Below are 22757 nucleotides of genomic sequence, written 5' to 3'. Positions count from 1 at the left end.
GGGCCAAACACTTCATTGAACCACTCTACAAAAATTTCCCTCGTGACGAATGCCTTACTATTAGATTTCCAAAACACACACATTTTACTCTTCATAACATTGTTTTTCTTGAACCCTCTGGGATTTTCAGAATGGTACACTAGTAACGGCTTCACTTTGAAATCTCCACTAGCATTAGCACAGAACATTAGCATCAGCCTGTCTTTCATAGGCTTGTGTCCTGGCAGTGCCTTTTCTTCCTGAGTAATGTAGATCCTCTTTGGCATTTTCTTCCAAAAGAGGCCTGTTTCATCACAAATGAACACTTGTTCAGGTTTCAGTCCTTCACTGTTTATGTACTCCTTGAATTCATGCACATATTTTTCAGCCACCTTGTGGTCCGAACTGGCAGCCTCACCATGCCTTACCACACTCTGTATGCCAGTACGTTTCTTAAATCTCTCAAACCAGCCTTTGCTGGCCTTAAATTCACTCACATCATCACTAGTTGCAGGCAATTTCTTTACCAAATTGTCATGCAACTGCCTAGCCTTTTCACAAATAAGCGACGTCATAAGACTATCTCCTGCTAATTGTTTCTCATTTATCCACACCAATAATAACTTCTCAACTTCGAGTACTGATGATCTCATTTTTGTCAGCATATTTACCCCCCTTTGCAACAACAGCGTCCTTGATTTCCTTTTTCTTGGCTATGATGGAAGATATGGTTGTACGGGATTTGTTATATGTACATCCTGGCCAGTTCGCCCACACGTACGCCACTATCATATTGTTCAATGATGTTTTTCTTAAATTCAATCGTATTTCTCACCACCTTTACCAAAGGCTTGGCACTAGGAGCTTTCTTTAGAGCCATGGTAGCTTATTTAGCACTTATTGTAGCAGTGTTTCGCTCACCAGGAGCTTTGTCAAGCCGTTACAAACAGTACATGGACACAGAGTGAGGTGTAATACTAGTGCTAGTAGTAGTAGACATGATATAAGTGGTAGTAGTAGTAATAGTAAAACAATATGGTAGAATAATTAACTTGCACATGAGTAAAAGGATATAAAAGCTATTACTTGGGTAACAAAAATAGGTTAGACAAATATTTTTATAGGAGGCTGTGTACAACACCGCAATTCCATCAATCATCTCATGAAATTCAGGGATGCCCAATTTGTGATCAAATTACCTAATTTCTGCAGATGCAAGTGCCTTGAATCATCACTAATTGCTGTCTCTAATACAATTAAACAAAACAAAGGCAGCTTCACCATCTCTGAAGTCTTAGCAAGAATCCTCCTGAAAACAGTAAACTCTGCCATCACATAGTCTCTCCTGTTAAAACTACACAAGCACATTCCAGAGAATGAACACTGAAACAGGCCTTCTCTATCCAGTCTCCTACAGAAATATTTGTCTAACCTATTTTTATGTTACCCAAGTAATAGCTTTTATATCCTTTTACTCATGTTCATGTTAATTGTTCTACCATATTGTTTTATTACTACTACTACCACCACTAATATTACACCTCACTCTGAGCCTATATATATCCTCCGTGTCCATGCACTGGTTGTAACGGCTTGAAAAAGCTCCTGGAGAGCGAAATGTTGCCACAATAAAAATGTCATATTAGTTGCACTTGTGTCCTTTTACTTTACATAGTCGGTAATTCTACAAGCATTATTACAGGAAGAATTCTGTTCCACTTCCCCCTGGAGATAAGAGGAAAATATACAAGAACAAGAACTAGTAAGAAAATAGAAGAAAACCGAGGGGTGTGTATATATATGCTTGTACATCCAAGTGCAGTCTGCCCTGAGTGTAAGCAGAAGTAGCAAGGCATACCTGAAACCTTGCATGTTTATGAGACAGACTACACCAGTAATCCTACTATCATGTAAAACAAATACAGGCTTTCGTTTTACACTTACTTGGCAGGACAGTAGTACCTCCCTGGGTGACTGCTGTCTACCAACCTATCTAAACTCAACAGGCTTATTCCCCTTTATTTTCTTACACTCTCTTTTGTCTCCCATCTCTTTATACAAAGTAACTATGCATGCTCTCTGCCAGTACCTAGGTACCTTCTAAATTTTCATACATTTATTGAACAAAAGAACCAACCATTTGAAAACTATGTCATGACCCCATTCCTTCCAGCTGCTTTACCCCCCTTTCATTTTATGCACTGCCTTACACAATTCCACCACACTCACATCTGGCACTTCCTCACTCCTAAATGATGTTATACCTGCCTGGCCAATGCATAAAATCACTGCCTCCCTTTCTTCATCAACCTTTAACAGATATACCTCTATCTTCCCATTACCTCCAGCTCCCCATCTAATAACTACTCTCTTCTGTTTTTAACCCCTTAACTGTCCAAACGTATATCTACGTTGTTACTGCTCTAGCTCCAAACGTAGATCAACATTTTATTTTTCCTACCTCCAAATTTGGCACAATTGGCCTTAGATGCCTCGTCAGCATAGAATGGGTCTTAACACTCAGTGTGCATGGTATTAAAAAAATCTGGGACCACTTAGTACCTTGTGGGAGCACCAGTTCAACCGAGTGCCAGCTAGAGTAAACAATAAAGTAAACACCAGGGATTCACTGATGTCATGTACTATTAACATTCCCCTTTTAACCCTTTGACTGTCGCGGCCGTATATATACGTTTGCGAGGTACCGTGTTTGACGTATATATACTCAAAAATTCTAGCGGCTTCAAATCAGGCAGGAGAAAGCTAGAAGGCCCACATGTGAGAGAATGGGTCTGTGTGGTCAGTGTGCACCACATAAAAAAAATCCTGGAGCACGCAGTGCATAATGAGAAAAAAAAAACTCCGACTGTTTTTTTTAATTAAAATGCCGACTTTGTGGTCTATTTTCGAATAGTATTTGTGGTTGTATTCTCGTTTTCTTGGTCTCATTTGATAGAATGGAAACTATATTATAGAAATGGAGGTGATTTTGATTAATTTTACTATAAAAAGAACCTGGAAATGGAGCACAAAGTACAGGAAATGTTTGATTTTTGCCGATGTTCAAAAGTGAACAAATGATGTCATTGTCCAATAAATGTCCAAATAGCCATTCTAATACGCAGTCATGAATGGGTTGATGTAATTTTTACAATTATTACAGTATTGCAGTAGTCTGCATAACAGTAAATCTTCTATTTTTTGTTTGAATAAAATTTCTAAATAAAAAGCAAGAGTAATATCACAGGGACCTGGAGACATGACTGATGAACAAAGAAAATGTTATTTTAGAGCCAGGAATGTCTGCATTGTTCATTCTGGACCTTATTTTGAAATTGTCATATTTTTTAATTTTCGTGAAATTGGCCAAATTGCAAATTTCTGACCATGTTATTGGGTAGTTGAAATCGGTAAATGAGCAGTTTCTTGTACTCAATCGATAGAAAAAATAGAGTTCTGAAGAAATAGTTATGAGATTGGTTGACTGGAATAACGGAATTAGCCGAAAATAGGGCTCAAACTGGGCGAAATTGCCGATTTTTAAATATCGCCGAAGTCGCTAACTTTGCGAGAGCGTAATTCCGTCAGTTTTCCATCAAATTTCGTTTTTTTGGTGTCTTTACAATCGGGAAAAGATTCTCTATCATTTCATAAGAAAAAATAATTTTTTTTTTCGAATATTTTGCGACACCAGAAGCAACTTCAGGATTTGGCCCTTCGACAGTCAAAGGGTTAAGAGGAAAGTGACGTTGACCCCGAGTTTAGTGGCTTTGAGGTGGATGTGGCCACAAGTGGCTGAGGAAATATCAAAAATCGTGATAATAGCCCATGTGCAACATTTGTGCAATGTCCTTTCAATTTTGGTACCACTCGTAGTGTCATCCTGCCAGAATGTCCTATAAGCTGTGCCCTAAGTGAAGAGAAACAATTCTGGAATGTGTAATAAGTGTTCGGCCAGCTGGCTGGCTGATTGACTTTAGCTGTCTGTATCTTTGTCTGTATCTCACAGGTACACATAAATACAATTATACATAGTGTAAATTACCTAGGATAATCCAAAAAAAAATCCAGACAAAGTGCTATACTGTGCTTGTAGATATAATGAATAATAAGCATGATTGGCAAGTAATACGCATTTTCACTAGTTCAGAAATCAGACATGATGACCCTGCATCATGTGTAATACCTGTTGGTTCACAAGTACATACTTCTTGAAATAAGAACATAAAGAAGGAACATACTCTGCTGGTTCTTCACAATCCATCCCACTAACAAAATATTTGCCCAACCCAATTTTCAATGATACTCCATTCACTCATGTGCAAGTCCCACTCAAATCCAACCCCTCTCACTCAAGACCTTATTAATATCCCTTTATTAATACCCAACTTCCACTTGTACACTTCAATCATGTCTCCCCTCATTCCTCTTCTTACAAGTGAATGCAATTTAAGGGACTTCAATCTCTCTTCATACGGAAGACTTCTAATGCAATGAATTTATTTTGTCATTCGTCACTGAATGTTTTCTAATGAATTTATATCCATTCTGTAAAATGGAGACCAGAGCCAAGCTGCATAATCTAGGTGAAGTCTTACTAATGACATATAAAGTTGAAGTATAACCACTGGACTTCTGTTGCTTACACTTCTTGATATAAATCCCAGCAATCTATTTGCCTTATTATGCACACTTAGGCACTGCTGTCTTGGTTTAAGGTTGCTGCTTACCATAACCCCCAAATCCTTTTCGCATTCTGTACGACTAAGTTCAACATTATTAAGCTGGTAGGTACTAGGGTTATGAACATTTCTGAGCTTTAGAACTTTACATTTATCTACATTGAACTGCATCTGCCACTTTTCTGACCACAAATTGAGTTTGTCTAAATCCTCCTGAAGTTCCAAGACATCAACGTCTGAATCGATTATCCTACCTATCTTCGTGTCATTGGCAAATTTCCTCATATCACCAGTAATTCCCTCATCAAGGTCATTGATATATATTATAAACAACAACAGGCCCAAGACTGATCCCTGTGGAATGCCACTTGTTACAGATCCCCACTTGGATTTAACCCCATTTATGCAGGAAGAGAGGGAAGAAGGTGCCTTCTTCAAAGATTAAGGACAGATTGATAAAATTAGTCATGTGCAACTGTTGGGTATATTTATTGAGGAAATGTTTCGCCACACAATGGCTTCATCAGTCCATACACAGAAGAAACGTGAAGAACAGGAGGAGAATGAGGTAATCAGTCCCTCAACCTTGAGTCAATGTGGTCAGTCCATCAATCCTGAATAGAATACTAGATTGATGGACTGACCACATCGACTCAAGGTTGAGGGACTGATTACCTCATTCTCCTCCTGTTCTTCACGTTTCTCCTTTGTATGGACTGATGAAGCCACTGTGTGGCGAAATGTTTCCTCAATAAAGATACCCAAGAGTTGCACATATGACTAATTCATTAACTTGTCAGCTCTTTGAACCATTCATCTACAAAGACTGAGGACATTTGTGCAAAGTGGAATGAGGTGCAAACATTTGTGGAGGAACATCACCCTAACCCTCTCCCCTCCTCCCGTCTTCCATACACCAACTAGAGTGTAGATGAATGGTTCAGAGAACCTACAAGTTGATAAATTAGACACACGTGCAACACTTGGGTTATCTTTAATGAGGAAACATTTTGCCACACAGTGGCTTCATCAGTCCATACAAAGGAGAATCTTGAAGAACAGGAGTTGTTTGAGGTAATCAGTACCTCAGCCTTGAGTCGATGTAGTCAGTCCATCAATCTTGATAAGTATACAGCATATGTGTGAAGAAGTGGCTTATATTTTGTAGGCAGGAGAGGTGCAGCAGTTGTAGGTGGATTCACATTTGTCCAAACCTTGGGCATGGTCTACTTCCACACTGGACAAATGTGATACCACCTACAACTGCTGCACCTCTCCTGCCTACAGTATGTAAGCCACTTCTTCACACATACACTGTATACTTATCAAGATTGATGGACTGACTACATTGGCTCAAGGCTGAGGGACTGATTACCTCAAACTACTCCTGTTCTTCACCATTCTCCTCTGTATGGACTGATAAAGCTGCTGTGTGGTGAAACGTCTCCTCATTAACCCTTTGAGGGTCCAGGCCGTAGATCTATGCCTTGTCCACAGGGTCCAAGCCATAGATCTACGCCATGCTCAGCTCACTCAGATAAGCTGTGATTGGTAAATTTGGGCCTAGATATGAGAGAATGCACCTATGTGGCAAGTGTGCACCATATAAAGCAAATCCTGAAGCATGCAGTGCATACTGAGAAAAAAAAAGTGACCGTTTTTTTGGATTAAAACAGCAACCTTGCAGTGTAATTTCATGTGGTTTTTATGATTGTATTTGCAGTTTCTTGGTCTCATTTGATAGAATGGAAGATATACAGTGGACCCCCGCATAGCGACTTTAATCCGTGCAAGAGGGCTGATTGTTATGCGAAATGATCGGTATGCGAATGAATTTTCCCCATAAGAAATAATGGAAATCAAATTAATCCGTGCAAGACACCCAAAAGTATGAAAAAAAAAATTTTACCACATGAAATGCACATTTTCCTACACACAAAGAGAAGGATACATGCACAATAGTAGAGTAGTACATGCACAATATATATTGTGCATGTACTACTCTACTAAATGAAGAATAAATGACACTTACCTTTATTGAAGATGCAGCAATGACTGATGAGACACTGTGTCCTGGGAGTGCCTTTTCCTCCTGAGTACTGTAGGTCCTGTTTGGCATTTTCTTCCAGAACAGGCCTTATCACACTGTGTATGCCACTACGATTCTTAAATCTCTCAAACCAACCTTTGCTGGCTTTAAATTCACCAATATGAGCACTAGTTCCAGGCATTTTCCCTGTTCACCTGGGTGTTAGTCGACTGTGTGGGTTGCATCCTGGGAGACAAGATTAAGGACCCCAATGGAAATAAGTTAGACAGTCTTCGATGACACTGACTTTTTTGGGTTATCCTGGATGGCAAATCCTCTGGGGTTAATTGTTTCTTGGTATTCTCAATAAGCCACACCAACAACGGTGCTACAGCAGCAGCAGCAGCAGCTGACGGTGGTACAGCAGCAACAGACGATGCTACAGCAGCAACAGACGATGCTACAGCAGCAGCAGACGATGCTACAGCAGCAACAGACGATGCTACAGCAGCAGCAGACGATGCTACAGCAGCAGCAGACGATGCTACAGCAGCAACAGACGATGCTACAGCAGCAGCAGACGATGCTACAGCAGCAGCAGACGATGCTACAGCAGCAACAGACGATGCTACAGCAGCAGCAGACGATGCTACAGCAGCAGCAGACGATGCTACAGCAGCAGCAGACGATGCTACAGCAGCAGCAGACGATGCTACAGCAGCAGCAGACGATGCTACAGCAGCAGCAGACGATGCTACAGCAGCAGCAGACGATGCTACAGCAGCAGCAGACGATGCTACAGCAGCAGCAGACGATGCTACAGCAGCAGCAGACGATGCTACAGCAGCAGCAGACGATGCTACAGCAGCAGCAGACGATGCTACAGCAGCAGCAGACGATGCTACAGCAGCAGCAGACGATGCTACAGCAGCAGCAGACGATGCTACAGCAGCAGCAGACGATGCTACATTATTATTATTATTATAATCAAAAAGAAGCGCTAAGCCACAAGGACTATACAGCAGACGATGCTACAGCAGCAGCAGACGATGCTACAGCAGCAGCAGACGATGCTACAGCAGCAGCAGACGATGCTACAGCAGCAGCAGACGATGCTACAGCAGCAGCAGACGATGCTACAGCAGCAGCAGACGATGCTACAGCAGCAGCAGACGATGCTACAGCAGCAGCAGACGATGCTACAGCAGCAGCAGACGATGCTACAGCAGCAGCAGACGATGCTACAGCAGCAGCAGACGATGCTACAGCAGCAGCAGACGATGCTACAGCAGCAGCAGACGATGCTACAGCAGCAGCAGACGATGCTACAGCAGCAGCAGACGATGCTACAGCAGCAGCAGACGATGCTACAGCAGCAGCAGACGATGCTACAGCAGCAGCAGACGTACTACAGCAGCAGCAGCAGCTGACGGTGGTACAACAGCAGCAGCAGCTGTACCACCAATAGTAGCGATGGTTGATTGGGGTTTATTATACAACCTGGCCAGCTCGGAGACACGCACTCCACTTTCATACTTATCAATGATCTTTTCTTCATCTCTATAGTAATTCTCACCCTTATTGCTGTAGGGTTGGCACTAGAAGCTTTCTTGGGGCCCATGGTCACTTATTTTCCAGAAAAAATCACCAAAAACACTGTAATAATACGAAATGTTCCGATTGTATGCTTGGATGTTACCGCGGAGGCTGGCTGGTAAACAATGCCACCGGCGGAACATGCGAGCGTGGCTCAGGCCGCACATTGGACGCGCCTCGGACGAAGAGCGGTGAGCGGGTTTTTGGGCGGTATGCGAGGCAAAATTTTTGCGAAAAAAGCAAGCGGTATGCGGATTGTACGGTATGAGATACGTGCTGTATGCGGGGGTCCACTGTATTACAGAAATAGAGATGATTTTGATTGGTTTTAATACTGAAAATAGCTTTTAACCCTTAAATGGTCCAAACATATACAGGTCTCCCTCAATATTCACGTTTTCAGCTTTTGCGGGCTTTACACATTCGCGAATTCCCAACCGCCAAATTCCCAGCCACCAAATTCCCAGCCGCCAAATCATATTCAAGTTTCCCGCCACCTGCGAGTCCCTACTACCCTCCCACCGACCCCCGCAACTGGCAGCCAGCCCTCCCACCACTCAGTGTGGTGAGTGTTTTGTTTGTTCATTATTTGCTATTAAACTACAGTATAAATAATGTAAACCCATTCATGACTGCATATTGGAATGGCTATTCGGACAGGTATTAGACAGTGACATCATGTGTTTACTCTTGAACACAGCAAAGAAACAAACATTTCTGCTACTGCTAATAACAATAGTAATAATAATAATAATCATAATAATAATAATAAATACGATATAATTGAGGAAGGAAGTTGTACAAAAATACGAGGGAGTGGTTGACACATCGTCAGTATGGCTTTGTTTATGTTGGAGTGAACATTAGTCTCTGTGCTCTTCCAAACATTTCACAATAATTCATTATGTTTGGTGCTTGTAGATTGAGTGCGACTGGAGTGGCAGAGGCAGCGATTGAGACAGCGATTGAGGCAGCAATTTGAGGCAGCAATTTGAGGCAGCGATTGAGGCAGTGGGTGAGGCAGCTGTTGAGGCAGCAATTGAGGCAGCTGTTGAGGCAGTGGTTGAGGCAGCTGTTGAAGCAGCTATTGAGGCAGCTATTGAGGCAGTGGGTGAGGCAGCTGTTGAGGCAGCGATTGAGGCAGTGGTTGAAGCAGCTGTTGAGGCAGCTATTGAGGCAGTGGGTGAGGCAGCTGTTGAGGCAGCGATTGAGGCAGTGGTTGAAGCAGCTGTTGAGGCAGCGATTGAGGCAGTGGGTGAGGCAGCTGTTGATGCAGCGATTGAGGCAGTGGGTGAGGCAGCTGTTGAGGAAGCGATTGAGGCAGTGGGTGAGGCAGCTGTTGAGGAAGTGATTGAGGCAGTGGTTGAGGCAGCGATTGAGGCAACGATTGAGGCAGCTGTTGAGGCTGCTGTTGAGGCAGCTGTTGAGGCAGTGGTTGAGGCAGTGGTTGAGGCAGTGGTTGAGGCAGCTGATGAGGCAGCTATTGAGGCAGCTATTGAGGCAGCTGTTGAGGCAGCTATTGAGGCAGTGGGTGAGGCAGCTGTTGAGGCAGCGATTGAGGCAGTGGTTGAAGCAGCTGTTGAGGCAGCTATTGAGGCAGTGGGTGAGGCAGCTGTTGAGGCAGCGATTGAGGCAGTGGTTGAGGCAGCTGTTGAGGCAGCTGTTGAGGCAGCTATTGAGGCAGTGGGTGAGGCAGCTGTTGAGGCAGCGATTGAGGCAGTAGTTGAGGCAGCTGTTGAGGAAGCGATTAAGACAGTGGTTGAGGCAGTAGTATTTAATAACATACATGCTAATAATAATAATAATACATGTTATTAATAATATGTACTATTATTATTTATAACATATATGTTATTAAATACCACTGCCTCAACCTCTGAATTATTGTGAAATGTTTGGAAGAGCACGGAGACTAATGTTCACTCCAGCATAAACAAAGCCATACTGACGATGTGTCAACCACTCCCTCGTATTTTTGTACAATTTCCTTCTTCAATTATATTGTATTATTATTATTATTATTATTATTATTATTATTATTATTATTATTATTATTGTTATTATTAGCAGTAGCAGAAATGTTTGATTATTTACTGTGTTCAAGAGTAAACACATGATGTCACCGTCCAATACCTGTCCGAATAGCCATTCCAATATGCAGTCATGAATGGGTTTACATTATTTATACTGTAGTTTAATAGCAAATAATGAACAAACAAAACACTCACCACACTGAGTGGTGGGAGGGCTGGCTGCCAGTTGTGGGGGTCGGAGGGAGGGTAGTAGGGACTCGCAGTGGTGGAGGCAGTGGTGGAGTCTGTGGTATTTAATAACATACATGTTATTAAAGCATTACATGTATATATTTAGTACAATTTACGACGTTTTCATGTATTTTATGATTGTCCATGGTTCAACAAGTTAAGGAAGCAGTATTGTATTATATTTCCCTACAATATATTGGGGCACCAAACATTCACGGTTTTTCAACACTCGCGAGGCTCTTGATCCCCTAACCCTCGCGAATGTTGAGGGAGACCTGTATATACGTTTTTTCAACATCTGAAAGTACGTAAAAAAATGTAGATCTTCTTTTTTGTTTTACATTTGAAAATGTGTAAAAAAAAAACTTTTATCTACATTTTTTTGTTTTTTTTTTTTTATTATCACACTGGCTGATTCCCACCAAGGCAGGGTGGCCCGAAAAAGAAAAACTTTCACCATCATTCACTCCATCACTGTCTTGCCAGAAGGGTGCTTTACACTACAGTTTTTAAACTGCAACATAAACACCCCTCCTTCAGAGTGCAGGTACTGTACTTCCCATCTCCAGGACTCAAGTTCGGCCTGCCGGTTTCCCTGAACTCCTTCATAAATGTTACTTTGCTCACACTCCAACAGCACGTCAAGTATTAAAAACCATTTGTCTCCATTCACTCCTATCAAACACGCTCACGCATGCCTGCTGGAAGTCCAAGCCCCTCGCACACAAAACCTCCTTTACCCCCTCCCTCCAACCTTTCCTAGGCCGACCCCTACCCCGCCTTCCTTCCACTACAGACTGATACACTCTTGAAGTCATTCTGTCTCGCTCCATTCTCTCTACATGTCCGAACCACCTCAACAACCCTTCCTCAGCCCTCTGGACAACAGTTTTGGTAATCCCGCACCTCCTCCTAACTTCCAAACTACGAATTCTCTGCATTATATTCACACCACACATTGCCCTCAGATATGACATCTCCACTGCCTCCAGCCTTCTCCTCGCTGCAACATTCATCACCCACGCTTCACACCCATATAAGAGCATTGGTAAAACTATACTCTCATACATTCCCCTCTTTGCCTCCAAGGACAAAGTTCTTTGTCTCCACAGACTCCTAAGTGCACCACTCACCCTTTTCCCCTCATCAATTCTATGATTCACCTCATCTTTCATAGACCCATCCGCTGACACGTCCACTCCCAAATATCTGAATACATTCACCTCCTCCATACTCTCTCCCTCCAATCTGATATCCAATCTTTCATCACCTAATCTTTTTGTTATCCTCATAACCTTACTCTTTCCTGTATTCACTTTAATTTTCTTCTTTTGCACAACCTACCAAATTCATCCACCAATCTCTGCAACTTCTCTTCAGAATCTCCCAAGAGCACAGTGTCATCAGCAAAGAGCAGCTGTGACAACTCCCACTTTGTGTGTGATTCTTTATCTTTTAACTCCACGCCTCTTGCCAAGACCCTCGCATTTACTTCTCTTACAACCCCATCTATAAATATATTAAACAACCACGGTGACATCACACATCCTTGTCTAAGGCCTACTTTTACTGGGAAATAATTTCCCTCTTTCCTACATACTCTAACTTGAGGCTCGCTATCCTCATAAAAACTCTTCACTGCTTTCAGTAACCTACCTCCTACACCATACACCTGCAACATCTGCCACATTGCCCCCCTATCCACCCTGTCATACGCCTTTTCCAAATCCATAAATGCCACAAAGACCTCTTTAGCCTTATCTAAATACTGTTCACTTATATGCTTCACTGTAAACACCTGGTCCACACACCCCCTACCTTTCCTAAAGCCTCCTTGTTCATCTGCTATCCTATTCTCCGTCTTACTCTTAATTCTTTCAATAATAACTCTACCATACACTTTACCAGGTATACTCAACAGACTTATCCCCCTATCATTTTTGCACTCTCTTTTGTCCCCTTTGCCTTTATACAAAGGAACTATTTGAAAATATGTAAAAAACAAGTAGATCTACTTTTGTAGCACTACGAATTTGAACGTCGAACTGTTTGGACCGTTAAAGGGTTAATTGAGCTTAAAGTAAGGGAAATGTTTGATTTTTGCCGATTTTTCAAGAGTAAACAGATCATACCACGCATCCAATACATGTCAATTGGTGGGTCTAATATACATTTACAAATGCACTGATATTGTTTATACAATTATTACAATATTGCATAAGAGTAATTCATCTATTTTTTGGTGTGAATAAAAATTCTTTATGTAAACATGAAAATGGAATTCATCTGAAAAGCCTGGAAACGTAACTGATAAACAGAGGAAATGTTACTTTAGTTCCAGGAATGCCTGTATTGTTTATTCTGAACCCTGTTTTGAAATTGAAATATTTTGAACTTTATGTGAAATTGACCAAATTACCAATTTCTGATCACTTTATTGGGTAGTTGAAATAGTTGACTGGGCAGTTTCGTGTGCTCAATCGATAAAATAGAAGTAATGTTAACGAAATAGCTAAGAATTTGGTCAACTGGAACAATGTAATTGGCCTAAAATAGGAGTCAAAGTGGGCAAAATCGCCGATGCTTAACCCTTCGAGGGTTTCGGTCGTACTAGTACGGCTTACGACACAGGGATTTTGACGTACTAGTACGCCTAAATTCTAGCGCCTTCAAATCTAGTGGGAGAAAGCTGGTAGGCATACACATGAAAGAATGGGTCTATGTGGTCAGTGTGCATGGTATAAAAAAAATCCTGCAGCACACAGTGCATAATGAGAAAAAAAAAAACTGACTGTTTTTGGAATAAAACAGCGACTTTGCACTGTATTTTTGTATTGTATTTATTGTTGTATTCTAGTTTTCTTGGTCTCATTTTATAGAATGGAAGACATATTACAGAAACTGACATGATTTTGACTGGTTTTACAATGAAAAGTACCTTGAAATTGAGCTCAAAGTAGCAGAAATGTTCGATTTTTACTAAAGTTCAAAAGTAAACAAATCATGCCAAGCGTCCAATACATGTCAACTGGTGAGTCTAATATTCTTTCACAAGTGCGCTGATATTTATACCATTTCTACACTAATGCAGCAGTCTGCATAACAGTAAATCTTCAATTTTTTGTAAGAATAAAAATTAAAAGTAGAAAGCCAAAGAAACGTAAGAGGGGCCTGGGGATGTGACTAACGGACAGAGGAAATGTTATTTTAGTGCCAGGAATGTCTTTCTTGTTTATTCTGGACCCTATTTGGAAATTGGCATCTTTTGAAATGTGTGTGAAATTGGCAAAATTGCTAAATTCTGACCACTGTATTGGATAGTTGAAATCAGTAAATGGGTGGTTTCTTGTACTCATTCAATGGAAAAAATGGAGTTCTAGAGAAATAGTTATGATTTTTGTCAGCTAGTACACTGGAATTGGCCGAAAATAGGGCTCAAAGTGGGCAAAATCGCCGATGTGTAAACATTGTTGAGACCGCTAACTTCGCGAGAGCATAATTCTGTAAGTTTTCCATCAAATTTCATACTTTTGGTGTCATTATGATCTGGAAAAGATTCTCTATCTTTTCATAAGAAAAAAATTTTTTTTTTTTTAAATTTGGCTGACCCTGAGAACAAGTCTCGGAGAGGGCCTGTCAACCCTCAAAGGGTTAAATATCGCTGACACGGTAAAATTAGTGGCAGTGCAATTTTCATCAGTTTTCCACCAAATTTCGTACTTTTTGTTTTATTATCATCAGAAAAAGATTCTCTACCATTTCACAAGAGAAAATAATTTTTTTTTTTTTTAAATTCTCAGACCCTGTGGACAATGTGTAGATCAATAGCTTGGACCCTCATAGGGTTAAAGATACCCAAGTGTTGCACATGTGTCTAATTTATCAACCAACAAGAGTCTTCAATACAGGTAAGTGTGATATTGTTCTTTTATATACTTGATTTCTCATTGTTCTCTGTATGTAAATCTATATTTAATGTAAAAAAGTATTTTTTTGTTAATACTTTTGGGAGTCTGGAACGGATTAATTGGATTTACTTTATTTCTTATGGAGAAAATGGCTTTGCAAATTGTAAACTTCGCCATTAGTCAGCCTCTCTGGAACAGAATAATTACAAATATTGAGGGTCACTGCATACCAATTCTTCATTTATTCAGACTTCTACAATAAATATATTCACCACTCACTATAAGCTAAGGACGAAAATATTTTAATCCTTTCACAGTTGAAACCCCTGATTGCTCTGTTTTAAAAAAAAACATTAAAAAAAAAAATGATTTTTTTTCTTGCCAAAATCTCAAGAATATTTTTTCTGAGCATTTTAAAAGAAAAGAAAAAATTGCGATCAGTACTTACCAACCAGGCTGACTGAGACAAGTGCAACCATAATAGACCACATATGGACCAATATACTAGCCCCCCTAAAATCAGGGATAATCACAGACAGCACTACTGACCACTACCCAACCTTATTCTTAACAAACATTAGTAAGCCACCACTCGAATACAACAAAGTTTCATTTAGACTCCATGACGAGGCCTCGATAAGGAATTTCACAGCAGACCTAGAGACTGTTGACTGGCCTACAGAATTCTCCAATGCCAGTAGTATTGACGATTGGACAGACATTTTTCTTAACAAAATACGTAGACTATACAATAAACATTGTCCAATAAAAACAAAACAGATCACGAATAAACGGCTTGGTTGCCCATGGCTAACCAGCAGCATTCTGAAATCCATTGATAAGAAACACCAATATGAAAAGCAATATACACAGGGCTTAATACACAAAGATATTCTTAAACAATATTTAACAGTTCTCACCAAATTAATAAAGAAAGCCAAACAACTGTATTACTCCAGCAGATTCACTGACACAAGAGGAGATATAAAAAAGACCTGGAAAACACTTTCCCAGATTCTGGGGACCCACAAACCGAAAAAAAACAAGAATATTGTTCTAACTAAACCTCATGAAACACCACTGCATCCCACTGATACAGCTAACAAGATAAACGACTTCTTCTCAAACACAGGATCTAATCTCGCCAGTAAAACCCACGTACCAATGCCCGTGCCAGGGACTACCTAGATGGAAATTTCCTAAATTCCTTCTATCTTGTACCAACTGAGCCCACGAAAGTCACCGCGATCATAAAGTCACTTAAAAATAACTCGGAGAATCTGTCTCACGTCCCACCATTATTGTACAAGAGAGCGGCCCATGTCCTTTCGCATGCTATTACATTACTTTTTAATAAGTCACTAGAAACTAGCACTTTCTTGACACTACTCAAGACAGCAAGGGTTACACCAATACATAAAGGTGGTGACCCTACAGATTTAAACAACTATAGGCCAATATCAAACTTACCATTGCTATCCAAAATCTTCGAGAAACTCGTACACAGGAGACTACATTCATTTATAACGTCACAAAACATACTCAATCCCCGCCAATTTGGATTCAGGAAAAATAAAAGCACTAATGATGCAATTATAAAAATGCTAGACCTGCTTTACACAGCATTGGAAAATAAGGAATATCCGCTAGGAACTTTTATTGACCTAAGAAAAGCGTTTGACACAGTAGACCATGGCATCCTACTCCACAAACTATGGTATAAGAGGCCATGCGCTTGCATATTTTAAATCCTACCTTTCTAATAGGTATCAGTATGTCACCATTAAAGACACAGCCTCATCAATATGGCCACTTGATACTGGAGTTCCGCAGGGAAGTGTCCTTGGACCCCTGCTCTTCCTCATTTACAAACTTGAATTGAATTGAATTGAATTGAGATATAGAGGCCTAAAGTTGACAAAATGAACTGCTGAAGGCAACGTCGGCAACTGCCACTCACTCAGTAATATTATTTTTACTTTTATTCTATTTTTTGTTTTATTTTTTAATATTTTATTTTTTCATGTAACTTTTTTGGCCTGCGAGACAATATAATGCATAATGTATATATATCCACTCATTGTATGCAGCACAATAACCACACAAATATTATCATTATACTTTTTACAAAACTTGTTTACACAAACCAACAATTATAAAAGTTGTTTACTACTATTGTTCCATAATGCATATATATATACAAATAGTCACTGGACATGTTCCTAGAACTACTGCAGTTTGTGGAACTCTTTGAAATATGGTGCTGAGTCAGCGGCATGGCTACCAGCCTGGGGTGCCGCTGATGTGACATGACACATGGCACCACAACCACCTGATGCTGCATGTATATTATCCACCCCAATTGTAACAATATCGTTATTTTCACTATCTGTCCCTGGTGTAGGGCCATGGAATGTACTCCAAAATGTACTCCTTCCCCTTGGAATAGCATATGGCGCACTACCAGAACACATGTAGCATCGTATAAATTGACGCTTCACTGGAGAATATTCCTCTTCACTGTCGCTACTGGAACTGTCATCAAGTGCTTGGAAATCACAATTACTATTATCACCACTGCTCACATCTGAGTCCTGGACATGGTACAACTAAACGTGGACAAGACGGGCCAGCACCAGAGGTGGAAGGTCGAGGGTCATCTGGGTTTTCAGCACTATTTCCGGAATCCTGGGCATTGCTGTTAGTCACAAACTCCTCAAAACCATGAAATTCATCTTCACTGATACTGCCATCTGTGTTAGAACTATCACCTGGGAAGAGAAGAGTCCCAATTTGCCGGGGAGTGAGGTACAGTGGTCCCTCGTTTTTCATAATTAATCTGTTCCTGGAGGAGCTACTATAAACGAAATTTACGATTTGCGAATCAATTTTCCCCATAAGAAATAATGTAAATACAATTAATCCGTTCCTGACACCCGGAAGTATTAAAACAAAAAATTTTTTTACATGAAATATACATGTAGTACATAAACAATACAATGGGAAATGATGAATGAAACATTAACAGCATAACACTTACCTTTATTGGAGATTCTTCATAGTGTACGGGAGACTGGAGGAGGAGAGAGCTTGGATTGTTTACAGTTTGGAAGGGGAATCCCCTTCCAGCAACACCTCAGGTACCAATTGCTTCTCTGGGGTTGCTTCTCTTCTCTGTTACTTAATGCCACTAGGACCACCTTGAGAGTTACTCTAGTCCTGTCTCGCAAAGTAACTGTGGAGAGAGCTCTGTTTCTGGCGTCTCTTTAACACTTCCCTAAAATGGCCCAAGACTTTGTCACTGTACATACTTCTCACCTTCTTTACCACAGGCTTGGCACTAGGAACTTTCTTTGGAGCCATGGTAGCTTATTTAGTACTTAAAAGCACTAAAATGAGTGGAATATTACGAAATATTTTGTAGGAGCACTTGAGGGGACCTTCACTCACTGGTAAACAATGCCAGACTGGCTGGGTAGGGAGGCCACCTCGGTTCACACCGTGCGTACGAGTCCTGGACGAACTACTATTCGCGAGTCAACCTATGAAAAGCGAGTCCATGTTTATACGAAAATACCCCTATGATTGGCGAAATTTACGATTGCCGAGAACTACGAAAAGTGAGGGACCACTGTACGTATTTCTTACCATGAGGCATGGTGAACAAGGACTACTGAAATGGCATTCCCATAATGCACCACTTACTCCCCGATTTTTTTTATACTGGGCACACTGATCATGCAGACCCATTCTCTCACATGTAAGTCTACCAGCTTTCTCCCGCTAAATTTGAAGCCGCTAGAACTTTGGTATAATATTTTGGCACCAACACTGGCTTGTAAGCCATACATAATATTACGGCACCAAAAGTGAAAGGGTTAAGGTAAGTAATACATCCTAGGTAGTAGGTTGGTAGACAGCAACTGCCCAGGGAGGGAGTACTGTCCTGCCAAGCGAGTGTAAAATGGAAGCCTATAATTGTTTTACACGATGGTAGGATTGCTGGTCTTTTTTCTGTCTCATACACATACACACCCCTCTGGGTTTTCTTCTATTTTCTTACTAGTTCTTGTTTATTTCCTCACATATCCATGGGGAAGTGGAACAGAATTCTTCCTCCGTAAGCCATGAGTGTCGTAAGAGGTGACTAAAATGCCGGGAGCAAAGAGCTAGTAACCCCTTCTCCTGAATATATTACTAAATTTAGGAGAAACTTTTGTTTTTCCTTTTAGGCAACCCCGCCTCGGTGGGATACAGCCGGTGCATTGAAAGAACAAAGAAGTAATACATGTATTGTATATGCATTTTTTTGGCCTAGCTCTATTGCTCACTTAATATATGATAGTGTAAACATGTTATCAGGCTGTTATATGCATTAAAGGTGAAAAAAGGCTGTTTCACTTTACAGCAATTTTTGCATCACAGCAGTATCCCAGAATCTAACCTGCTGTATAAGTGAGCCCTGCCTGTACTGTACAAAAATAACTAGCACAGCTCATCCCCAATATATACCTGAAATTATATTTGCCATTTGACATTATTATTATTTCAACTTTCAACGTACCAGCCGTATCCCACCGAGACGGGGTGGCCCAAAAGGAAAAACGAAAGTTTCTCCTTTTAAATTTAGTACTATATACAGGAGAAGGGGTTACTAGCCCCTTGCTCCCGGCACTTTAGTCGCCTCTTACGACACGCATGGCTTACAGAGGAAGAATTCTTTTCCACTTCCCCATGGAGATTATTATATTATTATTATTATTATTATTATTTTATTATTATTATATTGGAGTTTCGAAGGGTGTGTAAAAGAAGGAAATTAAAAGTGAAGATAAGAAATAGTAAGGTGATGAGGATACCAAAAGTTTAGGTAATGAAGGATTGGATATCAGATTGGAGGGAGTATGGAAAAAGTGAATGTATTCAGATATATTTGGGAGTGGACTTATCAGCGGATGGGTCTATGAAAGAGGAGGTAAATCACAGAATTGATGAGGGGGAAAAAGTGAGTGGTACACTAAGGAGTCTGTGGAGATGAAGAACGTTATCCATGGAAGCAAAGAGGGGGATATATAAGAGTACAGTTATACCAACGCTCTTATATAGGTGTGAAGCATGGGTGGTGAATATTGCAACAAGGAGAAGGCTGGAGGCAGTTGAGATGTTGTCTCTGAGGGCAATGTGTAGTGTGAACATAATTTATTTTTTTTATTTAATTCATGTTAAGCGCTAGACCCATGTGGGTCATTCAGCGCAAGACGTAATAGAGGCTTGATCCTCCGTCTGCTGAGCGCCAGACAGATGCGCTTCCTATTTGTACTCACCTATATCAGTGTGAACATAATGCCGAGTATCATAGTTTGGAAAGCAGGAGGAGGTGCAGAATTATGAAAAGTATTATCCAGAGGGCTGAGGAGGGGTTGTTGAGGTGGTTTGGACATTTAGAGAGGGTGGAACGAAGTAGAATGACTTGGAGAACATATAAATCCGTAGTAAAAGGAAAGGATGGAGGGAGGGGAGTAAAGGGGGGTTTTGTGTAAGAGGGGCTTGGACTTCCAGCAAGTGTGCATAAGCATGTTAGATAGGAGCAAGTGGAGATGAATAGTTTTTATGACTTGAAGTGCTGTTAGAGTGTGAGCAGGGTAACATTTATGAAGGGATTCAGGAGAATCGGAAAGCCAGGCTCAAGTCCTGGAGGTAAGAAGTACAGTGCCTGCACTCTAAAGGAGGGGTGTTGATGTTGCAGTTTTTTTTAAGTGTAGTGTAGGCATGCCTCTGGCAAGACAGTGATGGGGTGAATGATGATGAAAGTGTTTCTTTTTTTTCGGGTCACCGTGCCTTGGTGGGAAATGGCTGTGTTAATAAAACAAAAAATATTCTAATTTAACAAATAATCAGAGAATCTCCCCAATTAGCACATTATATTGAGGGTTTACTGTAATGGAAGATAACTGTGGTAACCAAGAGCATCCTCAACCTGGTATTTAGGTCTAAAGAACAAGTATATTATATACGACCTGTATCATATGTATCATTTATAAAGTGATGACAAGTGATGTCACTGATACTCACATCATCCTGAACACCTTGTTGTGAAGACAGCTTTCCACCATCTGTTATGATGATGATCACAGAAGGCTCCAGGAAAAATGGACTTCTTCCCGTACCGTACGTATCAATACCTTTCAAGAGAGTTCAGTAATAATTAATTTTACAAGGTATTAATTTTTTATAAGCATAAAATTAAAACCTTAAACATGTTTTAGTTAAAATAAATTAATATGAGTGTTCCACATACGCCCCTAAACCACAGAGTGAAGTACCGAACTGAATTTATAAAGACGGGCCAGTACTAGAGATAGAAGGAAGGATTAACCAAATAGAAGCATTAGGCATTCCAATAACTAACAAGGAAGCAAGGGAGCTGCTAATGGAACATAGTACATCAAAAACACCAGAACCAGAGTAAATATCACCAAGAAAATTAAGAGGCACTTACTGGCACATACTGTGCAAGCTACACACATCTTGAAAAATTCATTAATGACAGGTGAAATACAAGATGACTGGAAGGATGCAAACAAAGTACAATACCAATATACATTTTAGAAAAATGATAAGCAGGAAGCCCTGAATGACTGACCGGCATCATTCCTAACGAGTGCAACATGCATTCATCATAAACTTTATAAAGACTTTTAAAACACACAGGCTGCCTTCCACCAAGAAAAGGTGACTCAAAGAAGAAAACACATTCACTGTCATTCATTCAATCAATGTCTTGCTAAAAGCATGCTGACATACTGTATGTTAATAACAGTCAGACAAAGAAAATGAGGAATGGGTAGATTGCAAATTCCTTGAATGCAGAAAGACTTGATACAAGGAAACACTGGTGATTATTAGTAAATTAGAATAGTAATCCAGGATAATAGGAGAGGTATTAGCATGAATAATAATAGACAATAGCTACAAGATATGAAACATGAGGATGGAGAGTGTAACTAGTGGAGTAGAACAAGGATCAATGTTGAGACCCATACTGATCCTGGTATATACGTATTAACTCCTTCACTGTTGCAAGCCCCAAAATTAAGTGCTCAGTGTCAGCATTAAAAAAAAAAAAAAATTCATGTAAAATGGTAGTCTTTCCTGAAGGTAATGATATAAAAAATGTGAAATTTGATGTAAAACTCATGGAATTACACAGGCACAAAATTAGCGGTCTGGGTGCAGTTTATGAATAGACAATTTCACTTATTTTGAATCCTATTTTAAAACAATTCTATTGATCAATTGACCAAATTCTTAGCAATTTTGCTAGTGTACCTTCCATTCCATCAATTGAGCACAAGAAACTTACTCTATAAAATGCAGCTGGTAATTTGACCAATTTTATATAAATTTAAAAAAATTTAAATTTAAAAAGAGTCCGAAATGAACAGTGTAGACATTCCAGACACTAAAGCAACATTTCCTCTATTCATTAATCATGTCCTCAGGACTCCTATATTACACTTGCCTTCCAATCATCACACAAAACACACAGCTTTACCCTATTTCTCAAATAAATAAAAAAAAAACAACAGGAATGACTGGTCATGGTTGGGGGCATCCCAATAATTGAAGCAGTCCTCGTAAAAACCCACAGAACAGGCTTGGGGAGGGGGAGGTGGGCCTTACTCATCTTAGGGAAATCATCAAAAATCAAATATTTCTGCTATTTTGAGCTAGATTTCAAGCTACTTCCAGTCCTGAAACCAACCAAAATCATCTCTATTTTAGTAATATGTCTTCAATTCTATCAAATGGTACCAAGAATAAGCTAATAAAACTATAAAAACCATCCTAGAAAATACCTCAAAGTCAACATTTTAAACCAAACACAAGGTCAGAGGTTTGCTTTTCCCGTCATGCACCACGTGGGGCAGGATTCTTTTTATACTGTGCACAATCAATGCAGACTCATTCTCTTATATCTAAGCCAAAATTTGCTGTTCACCGCTAATTTGAGGGAGCCGAGCTCAAAACACAGATCTACTTAAGAGACCTAACATCAATAACACAGATCTATGAATGAGACATTGAAAGGGTTAAGAACCTAATTTCAGTTATAACTCCTACATATCTTTGTTAGCAGATGATGTAATCATGAGGAAAACACAAATTGAAGAGGATGAAAGAAGGCTTAACAGAAAGACTTGGGCACATTTCCAAAATGGTCAAATAAATTATTATTGGAATTTTAAGCCCAGCAGCAAAAGATATGAGTTAAAACAGTACCACTGGGGAGGAAAGT

The 22757-nt window shown here is 40.1% G+C and overlaps 1 protein-coding gene across 5 annotated transcripts in view; it reads right to left on the bottom strand.

The window, feature by feature from the left end:
- Window positions 1-22757, bottom strand: part of IntS6 (integrator complex subunit 6) — a 438513-nt gene that overhangs the window by 306093 nt on the left and 109663 nt on the right. For all 5 annotated transcript variants that reach the window (XM_070097997.1, XM_070097998.1, XM_070098000.1 and 2 more), the window contains one exon: window positions 20531-20640. In XM_070097997.1, coding sequence (XP_069954098.1) covers window positions 20531-20640 — 110 coding nt within the window. Of the gene's footprint in view, window positions 1-20530; window positions 20641-22757 lie in introns of those variants that run through there.

This window comes from Cherax quadricarinatus, chromosome 60 (genome assembly GCF_038502225.1).
Source record: "Cherax quadricarinatus isolate ZL_2023a chromosome 60, ASM3850222v1, whole genome shotgun sequence".
Lineage (NCBI taxonomy): Eukaryota > Metazoa > Arthropoda > Malacostraca > Decapoda > Parastacidae > Cherax > Cherax quadricarinatus.
The sequence above is the reverse complement of the archived record's forward strand: the minus strand, read 5'-3'. Positions and strand labels throughout refer to the sequence as shown.